Below are 22737 nucleotides of genomic sequence, written 5' to 3' on the forward strand. Positions count from 1 at the left end.
CCTGGGCACACTCTATAATACCCACACTCCATGGCCTGCGCACATTCTATAATACCCACACTCCATGACCTTGGCACACTCTATAATACCCAAACTCCATTTTCTGGGCACACTCTATAATACTCACACTCCATGGCCTGGGCAGACTCTATAATACCCACACTCCATGGCCTGGGCACACTCTATAATACCCACACTCCATGGCCTGCGCACATTCTATAATACCCACACTCCATGACCTTGGCACACTCTATAATACCCAAACTCCATTTTCTGGGCACACTCTATAATACTCACACTCCATGGCCTGGGCAGACTCTATAATACCCACACTCCATGGCCTGGGCACATTCTATAATACCCACACTCCATTTTCTGGGCTCACTCTATAATACTCACACTCCATTTTCTGGGCACATTCTATAATACCCACACTCCATGGCCTGGGCACACTCTATAATACCCACACTCCATGGCCTGGGCACAATCTATAATACCCACACTCCATTTTCTGGGCACACTCTATAATACCCACACTCCATGGCCTGGGCAGACTCTATAATACCCACACTCCATTTTCTGGGCACACTCTATAATACCCACACTCCATGGCCTGGGCACACTCTGTAATACCCACACTCCATATCCTGGTCACAATCTATAATACCCACACTCCATTTTCTGGGCACACTCTATAATACCCACACTCCATGGCCTGGGCACACTCTATAATACCCACACTCCATATCCTGGTCACAATCTATAATACCCACACTCCATTTTCTGGGCACCTTCTATAATAGCCACACTCCATGGCCTGGGCACACTCTATAATACCCACACTCCATGGCCTGGGCACACTCTATAATACCCACACTCCATGGCCTGGGCACAATCTATAATACCCACACTCCATTTTCTGGGCACACTCTATAATACCCACACTCCATTTTCTGGGCACACTCTATAATACCCACACTCCATGGCCTGGGCTCACTCTATAATACCCACACTCCATGGCCTGGTCACAATCTATAATACCCACCCTCCATTTTCTGGGCACCTTCTATAATACCCACACTCCATGGCCTGGGCACACTCTATAATACCCACACTCCATGGCCTGGTCACAATCTATAATACCCACACTCCATTTTCAGTGCACACTCTATAATACCCACACTCCATGGCCTGGGCACACTCTATGATACTCACACTCCATGGCCTGGGCACAATCTATAATACCCACACTCCATTTTCTGGGCACACTCTATAATACCCACACTCCATGGCCTGGGCACACTCTATAATATCCACACTCCATTTTATGGGCACCTTCAATAATATCCACACTCCATGGCCTGGGCACAATCTATAATACCCACACTCCATTTTCAGTGCACACTCTATAATACCCACACTCCATGGCCTGGGCACACTCTATGATACTCACACTCCATGGCCTGGGCACAATCTATAATACACACACTCCATTTTCTGGGCACACTCTATAATACCCACACTCCATGGCCTGGGCACCTTCTATAATACCCACACTCCATGGCCTGGGCACACTCTATAATACCCACACTCCATGGCCTGGGCACAATCTATAATACCCACACTCCATTTTCTGGGCACACTCTATCACACCCACACTCCATTTTCTGGGCACACTCTCTAATACCCACACTCCATGGCCTGGGCACACTCTATAATACCCACACTCCATGGCCTGGGCACACTCTATAATACCCACACTCCATGGCCTGGGCACACTCTATAATACCCACACTCCATGGCCTGGTCACAATCTATAATACCCACACTCCATTTTCTGGGCACCTTCTATAATACCCACACTCCATGGCCTGGGCACACTCTATAATACCCACACTCGATGGCCTGGGCACACTCTCTAATACCCACACTCCATTTTCTGGGCACATTCTATAATACCCACACTCCATGACCTGGGCACACTCTATAATACCCACACTCCATGGCCTGGGCTCAATCTATAATACCCACACTCCATTTTCTGGGCACCTTCTATAATACCCACACTCCATGGCCTGGGCACACTCTATAATACCCACACTCCATGGCCTGGGCATACTCTATAATACCCACACTCCATGGCCTGGGCACACTCTATAATACCCACACTCCATGGCCTGGTCACAATCTATAATACCCACACTCCATTTTCTGGGCACCGTCTATAATACCCACACTCCATGGCCTGGGCACACTCTATAATACCCACACTCCATGGCCTGGGCACACTCTCTAATACCCACACTCCATTTTCTGGGCACATTCTATAATACCCACACACCATGACCTGGGCACACTCTATAATACCCACACTCCATGGCCTGGGCTCAATCTATAATACCCACACTCCATTTTCTGGGCACACTCTATAATACCCACACTCCATGGCCTGGGCAGACTCTATAATACCCACACTCCATGGCCTGGGCACACTGTATAATACCCACACTCCATGGCCTGGTCACAATCTATAATACCCACACTCCATTTTCTGGGCACATTCTATAATACCCACACTCCATGACCTGGGCACACTCTATAATACCCACACTCCATGGCCTGGGCTCAATCTATAATACCCACACTCCATTTTCTGGGCACACTCTATAATACCCACACTCCATGGCCTGGGCACACTCTATAATACCCACACTCCATGGCCTGGTCACAATCTGTAATACCCACACTCCATTTTCTGGGCACCTTCTATAATACCCACACTCCATGGCCTGGGCACACTCTATAATACCCACACTCGATGGCCTGGGCACACTCTCTAATACCCACACTCCATTTTCTGGGCACATTCTATAATACCCACACTCCATTTTCTGGGCACACTCTATAATACCCACACTCCATGGCCTGGGCTCAATCTATAATACCCACACTCCATTTTCTGGGCACCTTCTATAATACCCACACTCCATGGCCTGGGCACACTCTATAATACCCACACTCCATGGCCTGGGCACACTCTATAATACCCACACTCCATGGCCTGGGCACACTCTATAATACCCACACTCCATGGCCTGGTCACAATCTATAATACCCACACTCCATTTTCTGGGCACCTTCTATAATACCCACACTCCATGGCCTGGGCACACTCTATAATACCCACACTCCATGGCCTGGGCACACTCTCTAATACCCACACTCCATTTTCTGGGCACATTCTATAATACCCACACTCCATGACCTGGGCACACTCTATAATACCCACACTCCATGGCCTGGGCTCAATCTATAATACCCACACTCCATTTTCTGGGCACACTCTATAATACCCACATTCCATGGCCTGGGCAGACTCTATAATACCCACACTCCATGGCCTGGGCACACTGTATAATACCCACACTCCATGGCCTGGTCACAATCTATAATACCCACACTCCATTTTCTGGGCACATTCTATAATACCCACACTCCATGACCTGGGCACACTCTATAATACCCACACTCCATGGCCTGGGCTCAATCTATAATACCCACACTCCATTTTCTGGGCACACTCTATAATACCCACACTCCATGGCCTGGGCACACTCTATAATACCCACACTCCATGGCCTGGTCACAATCTATAATACCCACACTCCATTTTCTGGGCAAATTCTATAATACCCACACTCCATGACTTGGTCACACTCTATAATACCCACACTCCATGGCCTGGGCTCAATCTGTAATACCCACACTCCATTTTCTGGGCACACTCTATAATACCCACACTCCATGGCCTGGGCAGACTCTATAATACCCACACTCCATGGCCTGGGCACACTCTATAATACCCACACTCCTTGGCCTGGGCACATTCTATAATACCCACACTCCATGACCTGGGCACACTCTATAATACCCACACTCCATGGCCTGGGCTCAATCTAAAATACCCACACTCCATTTTCTGGGCACACTCTATAATACCCACACTCCATGGCCTGGGCTCAATCTATAATACCCACACTCCATTTTCTGGGCACACTCTATAATACCCACACTCCATGGCCTGGGCACACTCTATAATACCCACACTCCATGGCCTGGTCACAATCTATAATACCCACACTCCATTTTCTGGGCAAATTCTATAATACCCACACTCCATGACTTGGTCACACTCTATAATACCCACACTCCATGGCCTGGGCTCAATCTGTAATACCCACACTCCATTTTCTGGGCACACTCTATAATACCCACACTCCATGGCCTGGGCAGACTCTATAATACCCACACTCCATGGCCTGGGCACACTCTATAATACCCACACTCCATGGCCTGGGCACATTCTATAATACCCACACTCCATGACCTGGGCACACTCTATAATACCCACACTCCATGGCCTGGGCTCAATCTAAAATACCCACACTCCATTTTCTGGGCACACTCTATAATACCCACACTCCATGGCCTGGGCACACTCTATAATAACCACACTCCATTTTCTGGGCACACTCTATAATACTCACACTCCATTTTCTGGGCATATTCTATAATACCCACACTCCATGACCTGGGCACACTCTATAATACCCACACTCCATTTTCTGGGCACACTCTATAATACCCACACTCCATGGCCTGGGCAGACTCTATAATACCCACACTCCATGGCCTGGGCACAATCTATAATACCCACACCCCATTTTCTGGGCACACTCTAATACCCACACCCCATTTTCTGGGCACACTCTATAATAACAACACTCCATTTTCTGGGCACACTCTATAATACTCACACTCCATTTTCTGGGCACATTCTATAATACCCACACTCCATGACCTGGGCACACTCTATAATACCCACACTCCATGGCCTGGGCTCAATCTATAATACCCACACTCCATTTTCTGGGCACACTCTATAATACCCACACTCCATGGCCTGGGCAGACTCTATAATACCCACACTCCATGGCCTGGGCACACTCTATAATACCCACACTCCATTTTCTGGGCACCTTCTATAATACCCACACTCCATTTTCTGGGCACCTTCTATAATACCCACACTCCATGGCCTGGTCACAATCTATAATACCCACACTCCATTTTCTGGGCACACTCTATAATACCCACACTCCATTTTCTGGGCACCTTCTATAATACCCACACTCCATGGCCTGGGCACACTCTATAATACCCACACTCCATTTTCTGGGCACACTCGCTAATACCCACACTCCATGGCCTGGGCACACTCTATAATACCCACACTCCATTTTCTGGGCACACTCTCTAATACCCACACTCCATTTTCTGGGCACACTCTATAATACCCACACTCCATGGCCTGGGCACACTCTCTGTTACCCACACTCCATGGCCTGGGCACACTCTATCATACCCACACTCCAGTTTCTGGGCACACTCTATAATACCCACACTCCATGGCCTGGGCACACTCTATAATACCCACACTCCATTTTCTGGGCACACTCTATAATACCCACACTCCATGGCCTGGGCACACTCTCTGATACCCACACTCCATTTTCTGGGCACACTCTATAATACCCACACTCCATGGCCTGGGCACACTCTCTGATACCCACACTCCATTTTCTGGGCACACTCTATATTACCCACACTCCATTTTCTGGGCACACTCTATATTACCCACACTCCATTTTCTGGGCACACTCTATAATACCCACACTCCATGGCCTGGGCACAATCTATAATACCCACACCCCATTTTCTGGGCACACTCTAATACCCACACTCCATGGCCTGGGCACACTCCATAATAACCACACTCCTTTTTCTGGGCACACTCTATAATACCCACACTCCATGGCCTGGGCACACTCTATAATTCCCACATTCTGTGCTGAAGTTCCCTCCTGTCCTGAGTTCTGATGCTTCTCTGCTTCTGCCAGCACAATTTGCCCCAGTCCTGGATTTGGAGCCTGACCTGCGGGTTTTGTCATCCTGGTGGGGTAGAATGAGCACTTGGCCCTGCTCTGGCCTTACCCGACATCCAGACATGTGCATGGCTGAGTAGTTGGATAAAGATTGCAAATGGGAACCCTAGCTTATCTGATTTGTCCAACATCATAACAGTAATTATACTTGGAAAGTAGTCCTTTGTTTGTAAATTGCTTTGGGACAGCCTGATGTTGTGAATGTTGCAATAGAAATGCAAGCTGTTTAGTACCTTTTCCTTTCCTTGCCCAAAGTACTGAGGTCAATTGTATATCTCAAATGCTACCTGGTTTCGGATGAGCACAGACTGGGAATTGGACCTTGAACTACTGGTTCTGTACTTCTCCGTCTTGTACAGGCCATGTGTTTACTCAGCTCCAAACATTCCTGATCTGACTTAAATATAAGTTTAGTTTAGTTTAGAGATACAGCACTGAAACAGGCCCTTCGGCCCACCGAGTCTGTGCCGACCATCAACCACCCATTTATACTAATCCTACACTAATCCCATATTCCTACCACATCCCCACCTGTCCCTATATTTCCCTACCACCTACCTATACTAGGGGCAATTGCTAATGGCCAATTTACCTATCAACCTGCAAGTCTTTGGCATGTGGGAGGAAACCGGAGCACCCGGAGGAAACCCACGCAGACACAGGGAGAACTTGCAAACTCCGCACAGGCAGTACCCAGAATTGAACCCGGGTCGCTGGAGCTGTGAGGCTGCAGTGCTAACCACTGCGGTGCTAACCACTGCTGGTCTGATTTTTTTAAATTGTTCTTCCCTTTGTGTTCATTCCAGGAGTCACGACTGTGCTCACCATGACCACAATCAACACCCACCTGCGGGAAACCCTTCCCAAGATCCCTTATGTTAAAGCTATTGACATCTACCTGATGGGCTGCTTTGTGTTTGTGTTCCTGGCCTTGCTGGAGTACGCCTTCGTCAATTACATCTTCTTTGGCAAAGTGCCATCACAGCAGAAGAAACCAATGGGGAAAGTCAGCAAGAGCAACGTGGAGAGGAGCAGACTCGGGAACGCCAGGGTGAGTGTGGCATTGGCATCCTTCGGCGAGGTGAGGGGGATCAGTGAATGGCTGCTATTCAGCTCTGGGTGGTAGCACCTGTGTAACATCCACACCTTCCAACCAGAGCCAATCTCCAAGACACAAACACAGGCCACAAGTGGTCAGTCTTCACATTTGGATATAAAATTGGCTTGGTGATCGGAGGCAGAGGGTGGTAGTGGAGGGTTGTTTTTCAGATCGGAGGCCGGTTACCAGTGGTGTGCCGCAGGGATCGGTGCTGGGCCCTCTGTTGTTTGTCATATTTATTAATGACTTGGATGTGAATGTAAGGGGCATGATTAATACGTTTGCAGATGACACCAAAATTGGTGGTATAGTGGACAGTGAAGAAGGTTGTCTAAGGTTACAACAGGATATAGATCAACTGGGAAAGTGGGCAAGGGATTGGCAAATGGAAATTAACACAGACAAGTGTGAAATGATGCTTTTTGGGAAGATAACCAGGGCAAGACATATACAGTGAATGGCAGGGTCCGGGGGAGTGTTGTTGAGCAGAGAGACCTTGGGGTGTAAGTACATAGTTCCCTGAAAGTAGCAACACAGGTAGACAGGATGGTGAAGAAGGCATATGGCATGCTTGCCTTCATCGGCCAAGGCATTGAGTACAAGAGTAGGGACGTCATGTTACAGTTGTACATAACGTTGGTTTGGCCGCATTTTTAAAAAATATTCATTCAGGGATGTGGGCGTCGCTGGCCAGGCCAGTATTTATCGCCCATCCCTAATTGCCCTCGAGAAGGTGGTGGTGAGCTGCCTTCTTGAACCACTGCAGTCCATGTGGGGTAGGTACACCCACAGTGCTGTTAGGAAGGGAGTTCCAGGATTTTGACCCAGCGACAGTGAAGGAACGGCGATATAGTTCCAAGTCAGGATGGTGTGTGACTTGGAGGGGAACTCGGAGGTTCCCATGCATTTTCTGCCCTTGTCCTTCTAGTTGGTAGAGGTCGCGGGTTTGGAAGGTGCTGTCTAAGGAGCCTTGGTGCATTGCTGCAGTGCATCTTGTAGATGGTACACATGCCTGTGCGTTGGTGGTGGAGGGTGAATGTTTGTGGATGGTGTGCCAATTGAGCAAGCTGCTTTGTCCTCTATGGTTTCGAGCTTCTTGAGTGTTGTTGGAGCTGCAGCCATCCAGGCAAGTGGAGAGTATTCCATCACACTCCTGACTTGTTCCTTGTAGATGGTGGATGGGCTATGGGGAGTCAGGAGGTGAGTTAATCACTGCAGGATTCCTAGCCTCTGACCTGCTCTTGTAGCCAATGTATTTATATGACTACTCCAGTTCAGTTTCTGGTCAATGGTAACCCCCAGGATGTTGATAGTGGGGGATTCGGCAATTGTAATGCCGTTGAGTGTCAAGGGGAGATGGTTAGATTCTCTCTTGTTGGAGATGGTCATTGCCTGGCACTTGTGTGGCATGAATGTTACTTGACACTTATCAGCCCAAGCCTGGATATTGTCCAGGTCTTGCTGCATTTCTACACGGACTGCTTCAGTATCTGAGGGGTCGCGAATGGTGCTGAACATTGTGCAATCATCAGTGAACATTCCCACTTCTGACCTTACGATTGAAGGAAGGTCATTGATGAAGCAGCTGGAGATGGTTGGGCCTAGGACACCATCCTGAGGAACTCCTGCAGTGATGTCCTGGAGCTGAAAATGAGGTGTCAACCTGGTGAAGCTACAGCACAGGACTAGACAGAGCTAACCAATCCCACAACAAACGGATGAGATCTAACCTCTACAGTCCTGCCACATCCAGCCGTGAATGGTGGTGGACAATTAAGCAACTAACCTGAGGAGGTGGCTCCACAAATATCCCCATCCTCAATGATGGGGAAGCCCAGCACATCAGTGCAAAAGACAAGGCTGAAGCATTTGCGACCATCCTCAGCCAAAAGTGCTGAGTGGATGATACATCTCGCCTTCCTCCTGAGATCTCCACTATCACAGACGCCATTCTTCAGCCAATTTTATTTACTCCACATGATATCAGGAAACGGCTGAAGATATTGGCTACTGTAAAGGCTATGGGTCCTGACAACATTCTGGCTTTAGTAATTTATTTTATTTAGAGATACAGCACTGAAATAGGCCCTTCGGTCCACCGAGTCTGTGCTGACCATCAACCACCCATTTATACGAATCCTGCATCCCTACCACATCTCCACCTGTCCCTATATTTCCCTACCACCTACCTATACTAGGGGCAATTTATAATGGCCAAATTACCTATCAACCTGCAAGTCTTTTGGCTGAAGACTGGTGCTCCAGAACTAGCTGCGCCCTTAACCAAGCTGTTCCAGTACTGCTCCCCAACAGTGTGAAAAATTGCCCGGGCATGTTCTGTCCATAGAAAGCAGGGCAAATCCCATCTGGCCAAGTACCGCCCCATCAGTCTATTCTTGATTATCAGCAAAGTGATGGAAGGTGTCACCAACAGTGATTTCAAGCACCACTTAAGCTCAGTGATGCTCAGTTTGGGTTCTGCCAGGGCTACTCAGCTCCTGACCTCATTACAGCCTTGGTTCAAACATGGACAAAACTGCTGAATGTGAGGTGAGAGTGACTGCCCTCGATATCAAGGCAGCATTTGACTACCTGTGGCATCAAGGAGCCCTAGCAAAACTGAGGTCAATGGGAATCAGGGGAAAACACTCCGCTGGCTGGAATCATATCTAGCACAAAGGAAGATGGTTGTGATTGTTGGAGGCCAATCATTTCAGCTCCAGGACATCACTGCAGGAGTTCCTCAGGATGGTGTCCTAGGCCCAACCATCTCCAGCTGCTTCATCAATGATATTCCCTCAATCATAAGATCAGAAATGAGGATGCTCGCAACTCCTCAGCTATTGAAGCAGTCCATGTCCATATGTAGCAAGCCCTGGAGAACATTCAGGCTTGTGCTGATAAGTGACAAGTAACATTTGAGGCACATAAGTGCCAAACAATGACGATCGCCAACAAGAGATAATCTAACCATCTCCCCTTGACATTCAATGCCATTACCATTACTGAATTCCCCACTATCAACATCCTGGGGGTTACCATTGAACAGAAACTGACCTGGAGTAGCCATATAAATACTGTGGCTACAAGAGCAGGTCAGAGGCTGGGAATTTTGCAGCAAGTAACGCACCTCCTGACTCCCCAAAGCCTGTCCACCATCCAGAAGTCACAAGTCAGGAGTGTGATGGAATACTCTCCACTTGTCTGGATGGGTGCAACTCCAACAACACTCAAGAAGCTCGACACCATCCAGGACAAAGCAGCCCACTTGATCGGCACCCCCTTCACAACATTAAGCATTCACTGCTTCCACTGCTGACACACAGTGGCAGCAGTGTGTACCATCTACAAGATGCACTGCAGCAACTCACCAAGGCTCCTTCAACAAACCCACGACCTCTTCCAACTGAAAGGACATAGGCAGCAGGCATGTGGGAACACCATCACCTGCAAGTTCCCCTCCAAGCCACACACAATCCTGACTTGGAACTAAATCACCATTCCTTCACTGTCACTGGGTCAAAATCCTGAAACTGCAGTTCTGGTCACCTCATTACAGAAAGGATGTAATTGCACTAGAGAGGGTACAGAGGAGATTTACAAGGATGTTGCCAGGACTGGAAAAATGCAGCTATGAGGAAAGATTGGATAGGCTGAGGTTGTTCTCCTTGGAACAGAGAAGGCTGAGGGGAGATCTGATTGAAATGTACAAAATTTTGAGGGGCCTGGATAGAGTGGAGGTGAAGGGTCTATTCACCTTAGCAGAGAGGTCAGTGACTAGGGGGCATAGATTGAAAGTGATTGGTCTAAAAATTAGAGGGGAGATGAGGAAAAACTTTTCACCCAGAGGGTGGTGATGGTCTGGAACTCACTGCCTGAAAGGGTAGTTGAGGCGCAGACCCTCAACTCATTCAAAAGGAGTCTGGATATGCACCTCAAGTGCCGTAATCTGCAGGGTAATGGATCAAATGCTGGAAGGTGGGATTAGAATAGGTGGATCGTTTTTCGGCCAGCACAGACAAGATGGGCCAAGTGGCCTCTTTCTGTACCTTAAACTTTCCCTGATTCGCTCCCTAACAGCACTGTTAGTGTACCTACACCAGATGGATTGCAGCAGTTCACAAAGGCAGCTCACCACCACTTTCTGAAGGGCAGGTAGGGATGGGCAACAAATGCAGGCCTTGCCAGCAACATCCACATGAATAATAAAAAAAAATTGGCAATTTCACAATCTTTGGCTTTGAAACTGTGCCTGTCTAAAGGGACTGTGTACTGCACCTGATTCCAGAGTGCACCTGATTGCACACTGTATCTGCTGACTGAACCTGATGGCTTTTGATAACTACACTTGACACAGGATTGTGGATTCTGATAAATTGTACATACATACATGCAAACTCAGAGCAGAAGTAGGCTATTCAACTCCTTGAGACTGCTCTGCCATTCTATAAGATTATGCCTGATCTGTTTGTGGACTCAACTCCACTTTCCTGCCTACTCCTGATACCCTTTGACTCCCTTGTTTGTCAACAATCTGTCTACCTCTGCCTTAAAAACATTCAATGACCCTGCCTGAACTGCTGTCTGGGGAAGAGAATTCCACAGACTCACAACCCTCAGAGAAAAAATTTCTCCTCATCATTGTCTTAAATGAGACCCCTTATTTTGAAACTGCGCCCCCTAGTTTTAGTCTCTCCCACAAGGGGAAACATCCTTATAACATCCACCCTGTCAAGTCCCCTCAGGATCTTATGTGTTTCAATAAGATCACCTCTCATCCTTCGAAACTCAAATGAATACAGACCCAACCTGTCCAACCTTTCCTCATAAGATAACCCTCTCATCCCAGGAATCAGAGAGAACCTTCTCTTAACTGCTTTCAACACAATTATATCTTTCTTAAGTAAGGAGACCAAAACTGTACACAATATTCTAGATGTGATCACACCAATGCCCTATATAACTGGAGCAAAACATCTCTACTTTTATATTCCATTCCTCTTGCAATAAATGACAACATTGCATTTGCCTTCTTAATCACTTGCTGTACCTGCATACTAACTTTTTGTGTTTCGTGTGCCAGGACACCCAGATCCCTTTGCATCTCAGAGTTCTGCAGTCTCTCTCCATTTAAATAATATATTTCTTTTCTATTTTTCCAGCCAAAGTGGACACGTTCAACTTTCCCACATTATATTCCATTTGCCATATCTTTGCCTGCTCACTTAACCTATCTATATGACTTTGCAGACTCCTTCTGTCCTCTTCACAACCTACTCTCCTACCTATCTTTGTGTCATCAGCAAATTTAGCAGCCATACATTCTGTCCCTTCATCCAAATCATTGATATAAACTGAAATAGCTGAGGTCCCAGCACTGATCCCTGTGACACTCCACTGGTTACAGCTTGCCAACCTGAAAATGACCCATTTATACTTACTCTCTGTTTCCTGTTCGCTAACCAATTTTCTATCCATGCTAATATGTTACCCCCATACCATGGGCTCTTATTTTGTTCAGTAACCTTTGACGTGGCACCTTGTCAAATGCCTTCTGAAAATCTAAGTACACCACATCCACAGGTTCCCCTTTATCCACGTTGCTTGTTACTTCCTCAAAGAACTCTCATAAATTAGTCAAACACAATTTCCCTTTCACAAAACTATGTTGACTCTGCTTGATTGCACTGAGATTTTCTAAATGACCTGCTATAATCTCCTTGATAATAAATTCCCGATTTTCCCTATGACAGATGCTAACTGGCCTATAGTTTCCTGCTTTCTGTTACATTCACTATTTTCCAACCTGATGGGACCGTTCCAGAATCCAGGGAATTTTGGAAAATTAAAATGCATCCACTGTCTCAGCAGCCATTTCATTTAAGACCCTAGGATGAAGTCCATCAGGACCTCGGGACTTGTCAGTTTTTAGCTCTAATCATTTTCTCAGTACCCTTTCCCTGGTGATGGTAATTGTTTCCAGTTCCTCCCTCCCTTTCAACTCTTGATTCACAATTATTTCTGGGATATATCTGTATGCTCGACAATGAAGGCAGCTGTGAAAAAATCTGCAATTCCTCTGCCATTTCCTTATTTTCCATTATTAATTCCCCAGACTCACTCTCTAGAGGACCAACACTCACTTTACTTACTCTTTTCCTTTTTAAATACCTGTAGAAACTCTTACTGTGTTCATATTTCTAGCTAGCTTTCTCTTGTACCCTAATTTCTCTCTCCTTATTATCCTTTGTCATTCTTTGCTGTTTTTTATATTCTGTCTAATCTTCTGACCAGCCACTACTCTTTGCTGAATTGTATGCTTTTTCTTTCAATTTGATACTATCTTTAACTTCCTTCATTAGCCACGGATGGTGCGTCCTTTCCCCTAGAGTCTTTCTTTCTCACTGGAATGTATCTTTGCTGAGTGTTATGAAATATCTCCTTAAATGTCTGCCACTGCATCTCTACTGACCTATCCCTTAACCTCATTTCCCAGTTTACTTTCACCATCTCTGTCTTCAAATCCTCATAATTACCCTTATTTAAGTTTAAAACACTAAGCTTAGATCGACTTTTCTCACCCTCAGACTGAATGCAAAATTCACTGCTACCTACGAGGTCATTAATCCTGTCTTGTTACACATTACCTGATCCAGAGTAGCCTGCTCTCTGGTTGACTCCAGAACGTGCTGCTTTTTTTTTTATTCATTCGACACGATGTGGGCGTCACTGGCCAGGCCAGCATTTATTGCCCATCCCTAATTGCCCTTGAGAAGGTGGTGGTGAGCTGCCTTCTTGAACCACTGCATGTGAGGCAGGTACACCCACAGTGCTGTTAAGAAGGGAACAATTAACAAAGAACAGTACAGCACAGGAACAGGCCATTTGGCCCTTATAATAATATTATAATAATAATAATTATTATTATTATGATTGAAGGAAGGTCATTGATGAAGCAGCTGAAGATGGTTGGGCCTAGGACACAACCCTGAGGAACTCCTGCAGTGATGTCCTGGAGCTCAGATGATTGACCTCCAACAACCACAACCATCTTCCTTTGCGCTAGGTATGACTCCAACCAGTGGAGTGTTTTCCCCCTGATTCCCATTGACCTCAGTTTTGCTAGGGCTCCTTGATGCGATACTCGGTCAAATGCTGCCTTGATGTCAAGGGCAGTCACTCTCATCTCACCTCTTGAGTTCAGCTCTTTTGTCCATGTTTGAACCAAGGTCAGGAGCTGAGTGACTCTGGCGGAATCCAAACTGAGCATCACTGAGCAGGTTATTGCTAAGCAAGTGCTGCTTGATGGCACTGTTGGTGAAACCTTCCATCACTTTACTGATGATTGAGAGGAGGCTAATGGGGCGGTAATTGGTTGGTTTGGACTTGTCCTGCTTTTTGTGTACAGGACATACCTGGGCAATTTTCCACATTGCAGGGTAGATGCCAGTGTTGTAGCTGCACTGGAACAGCTTGGCTAGGGGCGCGGCAATATCTGGAGCACAGGTCTTCAGTACTATTGCTGGAGTATTGTCAGGGCCCATAGCTTTTGCAGTATCCAGTGCCTTCAGTCGTTTCTTGATATCACGTGGAGTGAATCGAATTGGCTGAAGTCTGGCATCTGTGATGCTGGGGATTTCAGGAGGAGGCCGAGATGGATCATCAATTCGGCTCTTCTTGCTGAAGGTTGTTGCAAATGCTTCAGCCTTATCTTTCACACTGATGTGCTGGGCTCCCCCTCTGAGAATCTGTCCCGATAACACTCCATGAACTCAGCTTCCAGGCTACCTTTGCCAATCTGATTTGAAATCACCCATGATTATCGCTGTACCTTTCTCACACGCCTCCATTATTTTTTCCTGTAGACCCCATCCTTCAGTGTGGTTACTGTTAGGGGGCCTATAAACTATTCCAAGTGACTTCCGACCTTTACTATTTCTTATCTCTATCCAAACTACATCTTGCTTCTTAGAACTAAGGTCACCTTTCTCTATTGTACTAATGTCATCCTTAATTAATAGGCCTATCCCTCTATCTTTTCCTCGTTTCCTGTCCTTCTGAAATATCATGTAATCTTGCATATTCAGGTCCCAACCTTTGTCATCCTGCAGCCACGTTTAGTTTAGTTTTAGTTTACAGATACAGCACTGAAACAGGCCCTTCGGCCCACCGAGTCTGTGCCGACCATCAACCACCCATTTATACTAATCCTACACTAATCCCATATTCCTATCACATCCCCACCTGTCCCTATATATTTCCCTACCACCTACCTATACTAGGGGCAATTTATAATGGCCAATTAACCTATCAACCTGCAAGTCTTTGGCATGTGGGAGGAAACCGGAGCACCCGGAGGAAACCCACGCAGACACAGGGAGAACTTGCAAACTCCACACAGGCAGTACCCAGAATCGAACCCAGGTCCCTGGAGCTGTGAGGCTGCGGTGCTAACCACTGCGCCACTGTGCCGCCCATAATGGCAATCAGAACATACATATTTATTTCTATTTAAGCTTTCAATTCATTTATTTTACGAATGCTATGTGCATTCAAATACAGAGCCTTTAGTTCTATACAAACATACGAATTAGGAGCAGGAGTAGGTCACTCGATCCCTAGCCTTAACTGCTTGCACACTCTTAATTTTGTACATCTGTCCCTTTCTGCCACGCTCTGATTATTATTTCCTTACTGCTATCTTGCTCTCTTGCATTGTCCGCGCTCTCTAATTTATCAGGTCTTCTCTCACTTGGTCCCTCATCCCCACTATTTAGTTTAAAGCTCATTCCATAGCCCGAATTATACAACTCACTAGAACACTGGTCCCAGCACAGTTCAGTTGAAGACCATCCCAACGGTACAGCTCCCACTTTCCCCAGTACTGATGCCAGTGCCCCATGAATCGAAACCGATTTCTCCCACACCAACCTTTGAGTCATGCATTTTTATCTCTAATCTTATTTCCCCTACGCCAATTTGCTCATGGTACAGGTAATAATCCAGAGATTATTACTTTTGAGGTTCTGCTTTTTAATTTAGCCCCTAGCTGCTCACACTCCCTAGACAGAACCACTTTCCTAGTCCTATCTATGTCATTGGTACCCATGTAGACCATGACAACTGGATCTTCCCCCTCCCACTACAAGTTCCTCTCCAATCCGAAGCAGATGTCCTGAACCCTGGCACCGGTCAGGTGGCACAGCCTTCTGGACTCTCACTCTTGGCTGCAGACTGTGCACTGGGATGGATTGTGAACTGGGATGGATTTTGCACTCAGATGTTGTGGACCGGGTGAGGTTGTGGACTCGGCTTGATTCAGGTGGCAGCAATATGTTCATGCACGGACAGCAGTGTTAAAATTTTGAGGTTTGTGGTAATTTTAAATGTCTTGCTTGAAGCTTTTAAACTTGTATTTTAAAATAACCATGGCTAAGTTATTTTAAAGCACAAGTTCATAGGCTTGGAGCAAGATGTTTAAAAATATTAGGAATGGAAGTATTTACAAAGGATCAGATTCATCGGGGCATCGAGCTAGGTCCTATGGCCTACCAAAGTTTTGTATTCAGCATAGGAGTGTACGGGAGGTGGGACTCGCTGGGAAGAGTGTCAATCAGGGAGCACTGACCAATTGGAGCGGGACAAGGGACGGTGCTGGTGAAGCTGTCAATCAAGTGCTCTCTGCCCGTGTCTGACCTGCGGAATCAGCGCTGTAGAGTTTTGGTGGATAGCGCACAGGAAAGAAATGATAGAACTGGAAAGTAAAACCTCTTTGAACCAGAGTGAGCTAGGGCTTTTTAGGCAGACAGTCCTGTTGTCAGGAAAACCCTATATGCCAAATGGGACATATTAATGATGAAAATATAAATTAGACTTTTAATGGAAAAATCCTGCAAGGTAACATTTAAAAAAGCTAGCTGCCAAGATGGTCACTGCAGTTTATATTTGAAATACCAGGAGAGTGGACTGGAGACAAAAAGTCTAACAGAAGCCCAGCCAGGTCAATGGCTTGCTCCAAGTGATTGAATTACCCAGAATGATTTTCTTAGCACGGCTGTCAAGGCAACAAAGGTGATTGATCAAACCATGTGACTGCCTGCGCATCTCTGAAGAACCTAAAGTTTTGTGACACAGACAGCAGCCAGGCGGTAACGGGAATATACAGCCACAGAGCAGTCAGCTGCTCCCCTTTATCTCCCTCTCTCACCCCCCGCCAGAAAATAGCAAGGAAAGAACTGGCCACAAATGGGGACCCTCCAAACCTACAGACCGCTACAGCCAGCAACCAGGGGCAGAGAATCAACTACTAATTCTGCCTTCAGGAAAACTCTGAGCAAAGCAAGCCAACCAAAGTGCACTTTGACCAGCGAGGACTTCAAGAACAGAGCTTCAGCCAAGGACTACTGGATTTACCGACTGAATTTAAATTCCATTTATTCTGGACTTTAATCCAAACACCAAATCTGTTTCCCTCTGTAATCTATTTGTGTGTGTGTGCCTCTCATGTGAATATGTAGCGTATTTTTAGTATTTTAAATCAGGTTAGAGTGTTAAGTATAATAAACTGATCTCTTTTTTGTTTAAACTCAAGAAAACCTGTCTGATTGGTTCCTTTGCAATCACAGTAGAGGAACAAGGTAAGACATTGGCTGAAATAGTAAGGTCAACCATTGGTTTTAAAAAGGAATAAACCCTGTTGCGGTCAAACAAGAGGAAGAGTGAAAGGGGAGCCTGAGACCCCTCCTCAGCTGGCCGCAACAGAAATTTGGGGGCTATAGTCTGAACATATGAACATATGAATTAGGAGCAGAAGTAGGCCATTCAGCCCCTCGAACCTGCTCCGTCATTCAATAAGATCATGGCTGATCTGTTTGTGTCTCGAATTCCACACTCCTATCTACTCCCAATAACCTTTGATTCCCTTGTCTAACAAGAATCTATCTACCTCCGCCTTAAAAATATTCAATGTCCCCATCTCCACCTCCTTCTGAGGCAGAGAGTTCCAAAGTCGCACAACCCTCTGAGAAAAAACTTCTCCTCATCTCTGTCCTAAAAGGGCAACCCATGATTTTAAAACAGTGCCCCCTAGTTCTGGACTCACTGACAAGAGGAAACATCCATTCCACATCCACCTTGTTAAGACCGTTCAGGATCTTATAAACTTCAATCAAGTCTTCCCTCACTCTACTAAACTCCAGTGAAAACAAGCCCAGTCTGTCCAACTTTTTCTCATAAGACAACCTGCTCATTCCAGGTATCAATCTGGGAAACCACCTCTGGACCGCCTCCAATGCATTTACCGCCTTCCTTAAATAAGGAGACCAAAACTGCACACAGTATTCGAGATGTGGTCTCACCAATCTTTACATCTTTACTTTTATTTTCAATTCCTCTCATATTAAAGGATAACATTCCATTAGCCTTCTTTATTACTTGCTGTACCTGCATACTAACTTTTGTGACTCATGCACTAGAACACCTAGATCCCTCTGCATCTCGGAATTCTGCAGTCATTCTCCGTTTAAGAAATACTCTGCTTTTTTATTCTTCCTGCCAAAGTGAACAACTTCACATTTTCCCACATTATACTCCACTTGCCAGATTTTTGCCCACTCACTCAACCTATTGGTCTGCAAGCTCCTTATGTCCTCTTCACAATGTACTTTCCTACCTATCTTTGAGTCATCTGCAAATTTAGCTACCATGCCATCGCTCCCCTCATCTAAGTCATTGATATAAATTGTAAAAAGTTGAGGCCCCTGAGGGACTCCATTCGTCACATCCTGCCAATCAGAAAAGGATCCATTTCTGCATACTCTCTGTTTTCTGACAGCCAGCCAATCTTCTGTCCATGCTATTATGCTACCCAGTACACCATGAGCTCTTAGAGTCATAGAGAGATACAGCACTGAAACAGGCCCTTCGGCCCACCGTGTCTGTGCTGACCATCAACCACCCATTTATACTAATCCTACATTAATCCCATATTCTCTGCCACATCCCCACCTTCCCTCAATTCTCCTACCACCTACCTACACTAGGGGCAATTTACAATGGCCAATTTACCGATCAACCTGCAAGTCTTTGGCATGTGGGAGGAAACCAGAGCACCCGGCGAAAACCCACGCAGACACAGGGAGAACTTGCAAACTCCACACAGGCAGTACCCAGAATAGAACCTGGGTCCCTGGAGCTGTGAGGCTGCAGGGCTAACCACTGCACCACTATGCCTGTCCTGTTGATGGGATACGACATACCCAGGGATGGTGATGGTGGTGTCTGGGACATTGTCTATAAGGTTTGATTCAGTGCCATGCTGTGGCTTGACTAGTCTGTGGGTCAGCTCTCACAATTTTGGCACAAGCCCCCATATATTATTGAGGAGGACCTTGCAGAGTTTGACTCTGTTGTATCTATTGGTCGATGCCAGGTGGTCCATTCAGTTTAATTCTTATTCTACTTCCTCTTAGTGGTTTGATACAACTGAGTGGCTTGCTAGGCCATTTCAGAGGAGAGTTAGGAATTTGCACATTGCTGTGGGTCTGAACTCATGTGTAGACCAGACCAGGTAAGGAAGGCAGATTTCCTCCCCGAAGGGCTTAAGTGAATCAGAAGGGTTTTTACAGCAAACCAGTAGTTTCATGGTCACCATAACTGAAACTGACTTTTTTTCAGATTAATTAATTAATTGAATTTAAGTTTCCCAGCTTCTTTGGTGGGATCCCCTCTCCAGATTATTAGTCCAGGCCTCTGGATTACTAGTCAAGCAACATAACCACTATGCTACTGCACATGTCAACTGTGATCTGTGGCTGATTGCATGTTGCAAACTGCGGACTGTGCTGATACTTGAGTGTCAAGAGAGTCAGTTTTTGCCTTGAATGGTGTTGCGTATGCAGTGTATTCTGAATAGCATTACTTTCTGTGCTTTCTCTTCATGTAGGTTGATACACACGGCAATATCCTCCTGAGCACTTTGGAACTGAATGATGAAGTCCTGCCCTCAGAGGTTGCCAGCAGTGTGAGTGATTCTCGCAATTCTGTCATGTCCTTCGACAGCTCTGGAATTCAATTCCGAAGGGTTGGATCCAGGGATGGTTTAGGGCTCAGCACCAGGGAGCGGAACATAGACCGTGACCTTGCCAAAAGCCGCCTGCGTCGCCGATCCTCCAAACTTAAGCTGAAAATCCCAAAGTTGACGGATGTGAGCGCAATCGACAAATGGTCACGATTCGTGTTCCCCATAACCTTTGGCTTTTTCAATGTCATCTACTGGCTGTACTATGTGCACTGACAGAGAGAGAGAGATAGACGAACAGGTCGCATGGTCATGTCAAACCAACTGCCAATCTTCATGTGACCAGGACTTTGTACACATGTAAAAAAAGACAATAAGGAAAGGTCTTAACATTCAGCGGGAATGTTCTGTCACTGCTGTTTTGCTTCTGCTGAAATCCAGACATGGCTTATTGACCTCTGCTGTGATGCTGCATGATTATCATTTGAAACCTGTACAGATCACTAACTATACTGTAAACAGCTTTCATAGACTGCTGCATCCACTTACAAACTATCACTTTGAATGACTGAACCCTCGACATTTGCAAAACTTGGTTGAGGTGAAACATTAGTATGCAGGCAGCATGATAAGTCACTGGTGGGGAGTGGGGTTGAATGAGAAATAGATTTAAAAAAAAGCTCATACATAATTATTCTGAACCATGAGTGGATCAGTGTTAGCTTCCTGTGGATTGTTCACTGGTAGAGTGGAGGAGGATCAGAGAGTGCTGCAGGGTAAACCCATTTACAAAGGAGTGCTCAGTGAACTCACACTGTGGACCAGGCACCCTCAGTGTTGTGATCAGACCTGCCCTGGTTATGCATGCACACCTTTCTCATCAGCTGATAACATAGGAGATCCCAGTGATTTAGGCTGGCCTGTAGCCATGGACAATCTCCACCATTATCTCTTCATTCAGTTTCTGCCGGCAGTGGCTGGATCTTTGTCTTCTTGCTCCTCCTGCATTGTACATCAAAGACCCACTCAGACATGCACCAACCTGAGCCAAACTGCTCAGGCACCCTGTGTACCTGGGAACCCAGTAACCTGCCCAGCCACATACTGAGACTTGCCCATTGGACTTAATTTCCCCATGAATTAGTCCTGTGCACTGACCAAGAAGCTGCGATTTCCTCTCACTCATTGAGCAAACCATTCCCCCACCCCCTAACACCCCACCCCTCTCTGTTCCCTGTTGATTATCCATGCCTAAACGTGACTATTTTAACGCACTCCTGGCCGACCTCTCACTCTCTAAATTTGGCGTCATCCAAAATTCTGCTGCCTGTGTCCTAATTCACACCAAGTCCTGTTCACTTATCGGGAGTGGTGTGGTTCCTGAGGAGGGCTTTCTTTCTACTCTAGAGGGATGAAACTTGCAATTACTGAGCAGCGTGGTCCTTCCTTGTTCCCTTATTCAATGATGGATCAGCAATCAGTGTGCATAAATGGCACTATTTAACCAAGGTACAGTTTAATGTCCACGTGGAATCCTGACTCAGTTTGGTCACCACATTGCTCGTGTTCCTGGGTTGGAGAACCTTCATTTTTACATTAAACACTAAGTATAGAATCATAGATTCTTACAGTAAGAGGAGACCATTCGGCCTGTCGTGCCTGTGTCAGCTCTTTAGCAGAGCTATCTAATTGGTCCAACTTCCCTGCTCTTTCGCCAAAGCCCCACAAATTTTCTCTCTCCTGAATTTCATGTTCCCTTTTGAAAGTGACTATTGAGCCTGCTTCCACCTTCTTTTCAAATATGAACTTGCTCACACTCCTAATTTAAACTGTTCTTTAATTGAAAACAGATGCTCGTGATACAGAATGTATCCTGATCTTGAGTGTCTCCTAATCAAGAGCAGTCTTTCAGGAGCTGGGGTTAGGGGTTTGGCCCTTTCTATCTGAAGGAAACAATGAGTTGTCTAGCAAAGCATGCAAGTAGCTCCAAACTGAACAATTCCTTCCTCTGTGAAGGAACAGTCACTCAGTTCTTTGTGTACATTCGGAGTTGACCTGCTTTCTTAGGCCTTTAGTCCTCGACAGACTCTTCCTGTTTCACTCAAAATGCTTGACTTGAATGTAGCCTTTATGGACTACATGAAGAATAGAGGAACCGAGAGTAAAATGGAGCTTATGTAACCCTGGGCAACCTGTCAATTCGCTCTGCGGAGCTGAATAATTGAGACTTGTGAAGGTCCTGGATAGAGAGCGGTTTTGTGGTTGTTCTTGGGACGCCATTTATTATACATCCCCAGGTATCCCTGAAAAGGTAGCAAGCCTTTCACTGAAATCACTTCAGACCATGTTGTGAAGGTGCTCCCACATGGGGTTATGTAGGCAACTATTCTCATTACTGATGTATATGAGCAAGCCGAGGAGAGATGGTGCACTGTGTTTTAATTTGACCATCAGTATGACACTGCTACAGTCTGCGATGTGCACTCAATTAACACAGGTTGGGGGGTGCAGGACACAGGATGGGGGGCGTTTAATGTTGACATATAGCATGGCTTTCCTTCCTGGGTGAATGGAGACATTAACCAGATATAATAAACAAATTATTTCCTCTAATA

The 22737-nt window shown here is 46.1% G+C and overlaps 1 protein-coding gene across 1 annotated transcript in view; it reads left to right on the forward strand.

Moving 5' to 3' along the window:
• LOC137377950 (gamma-aminobutyric acid receptor subunit beta-4-like) overlaps positions 1-20398 on the forward strand; it is a 974353-nt gene extending 953955 nt beyond the window's left edge. Inside the window, exons 8-9 of the mRNA XM_068048015.1 lie at positions 6812-7056; positions 20048-20398. Coding sequence (XP_067904116.1) covers positions 6812-7056; positions 20048-20398 — 596 coding nt within the window. The remainder of the gene's footprint in view (positions 1-6811; positions 7057-20047) is intronic.
• The last annotated feature ends 2339 nt before the right edge of the window (positions 20399-22737 follow it).

Source organism: Heterodontus francisci, chromosome 15 (assembly GCF_036365525.1).
Source record: "Heterodontus francisci isolate sHetFra1 chromosome 15, sHetFra1.hap1, whole genome shotgun sequence".
Taxonomy (NCBI): domain Eukaryota; kingdom Metazoa; phylum Chordata; class Chondrichthyes; order Heterodontiformes; family Heterodontidae; genus Heterodontus; species Heterodontus francisci.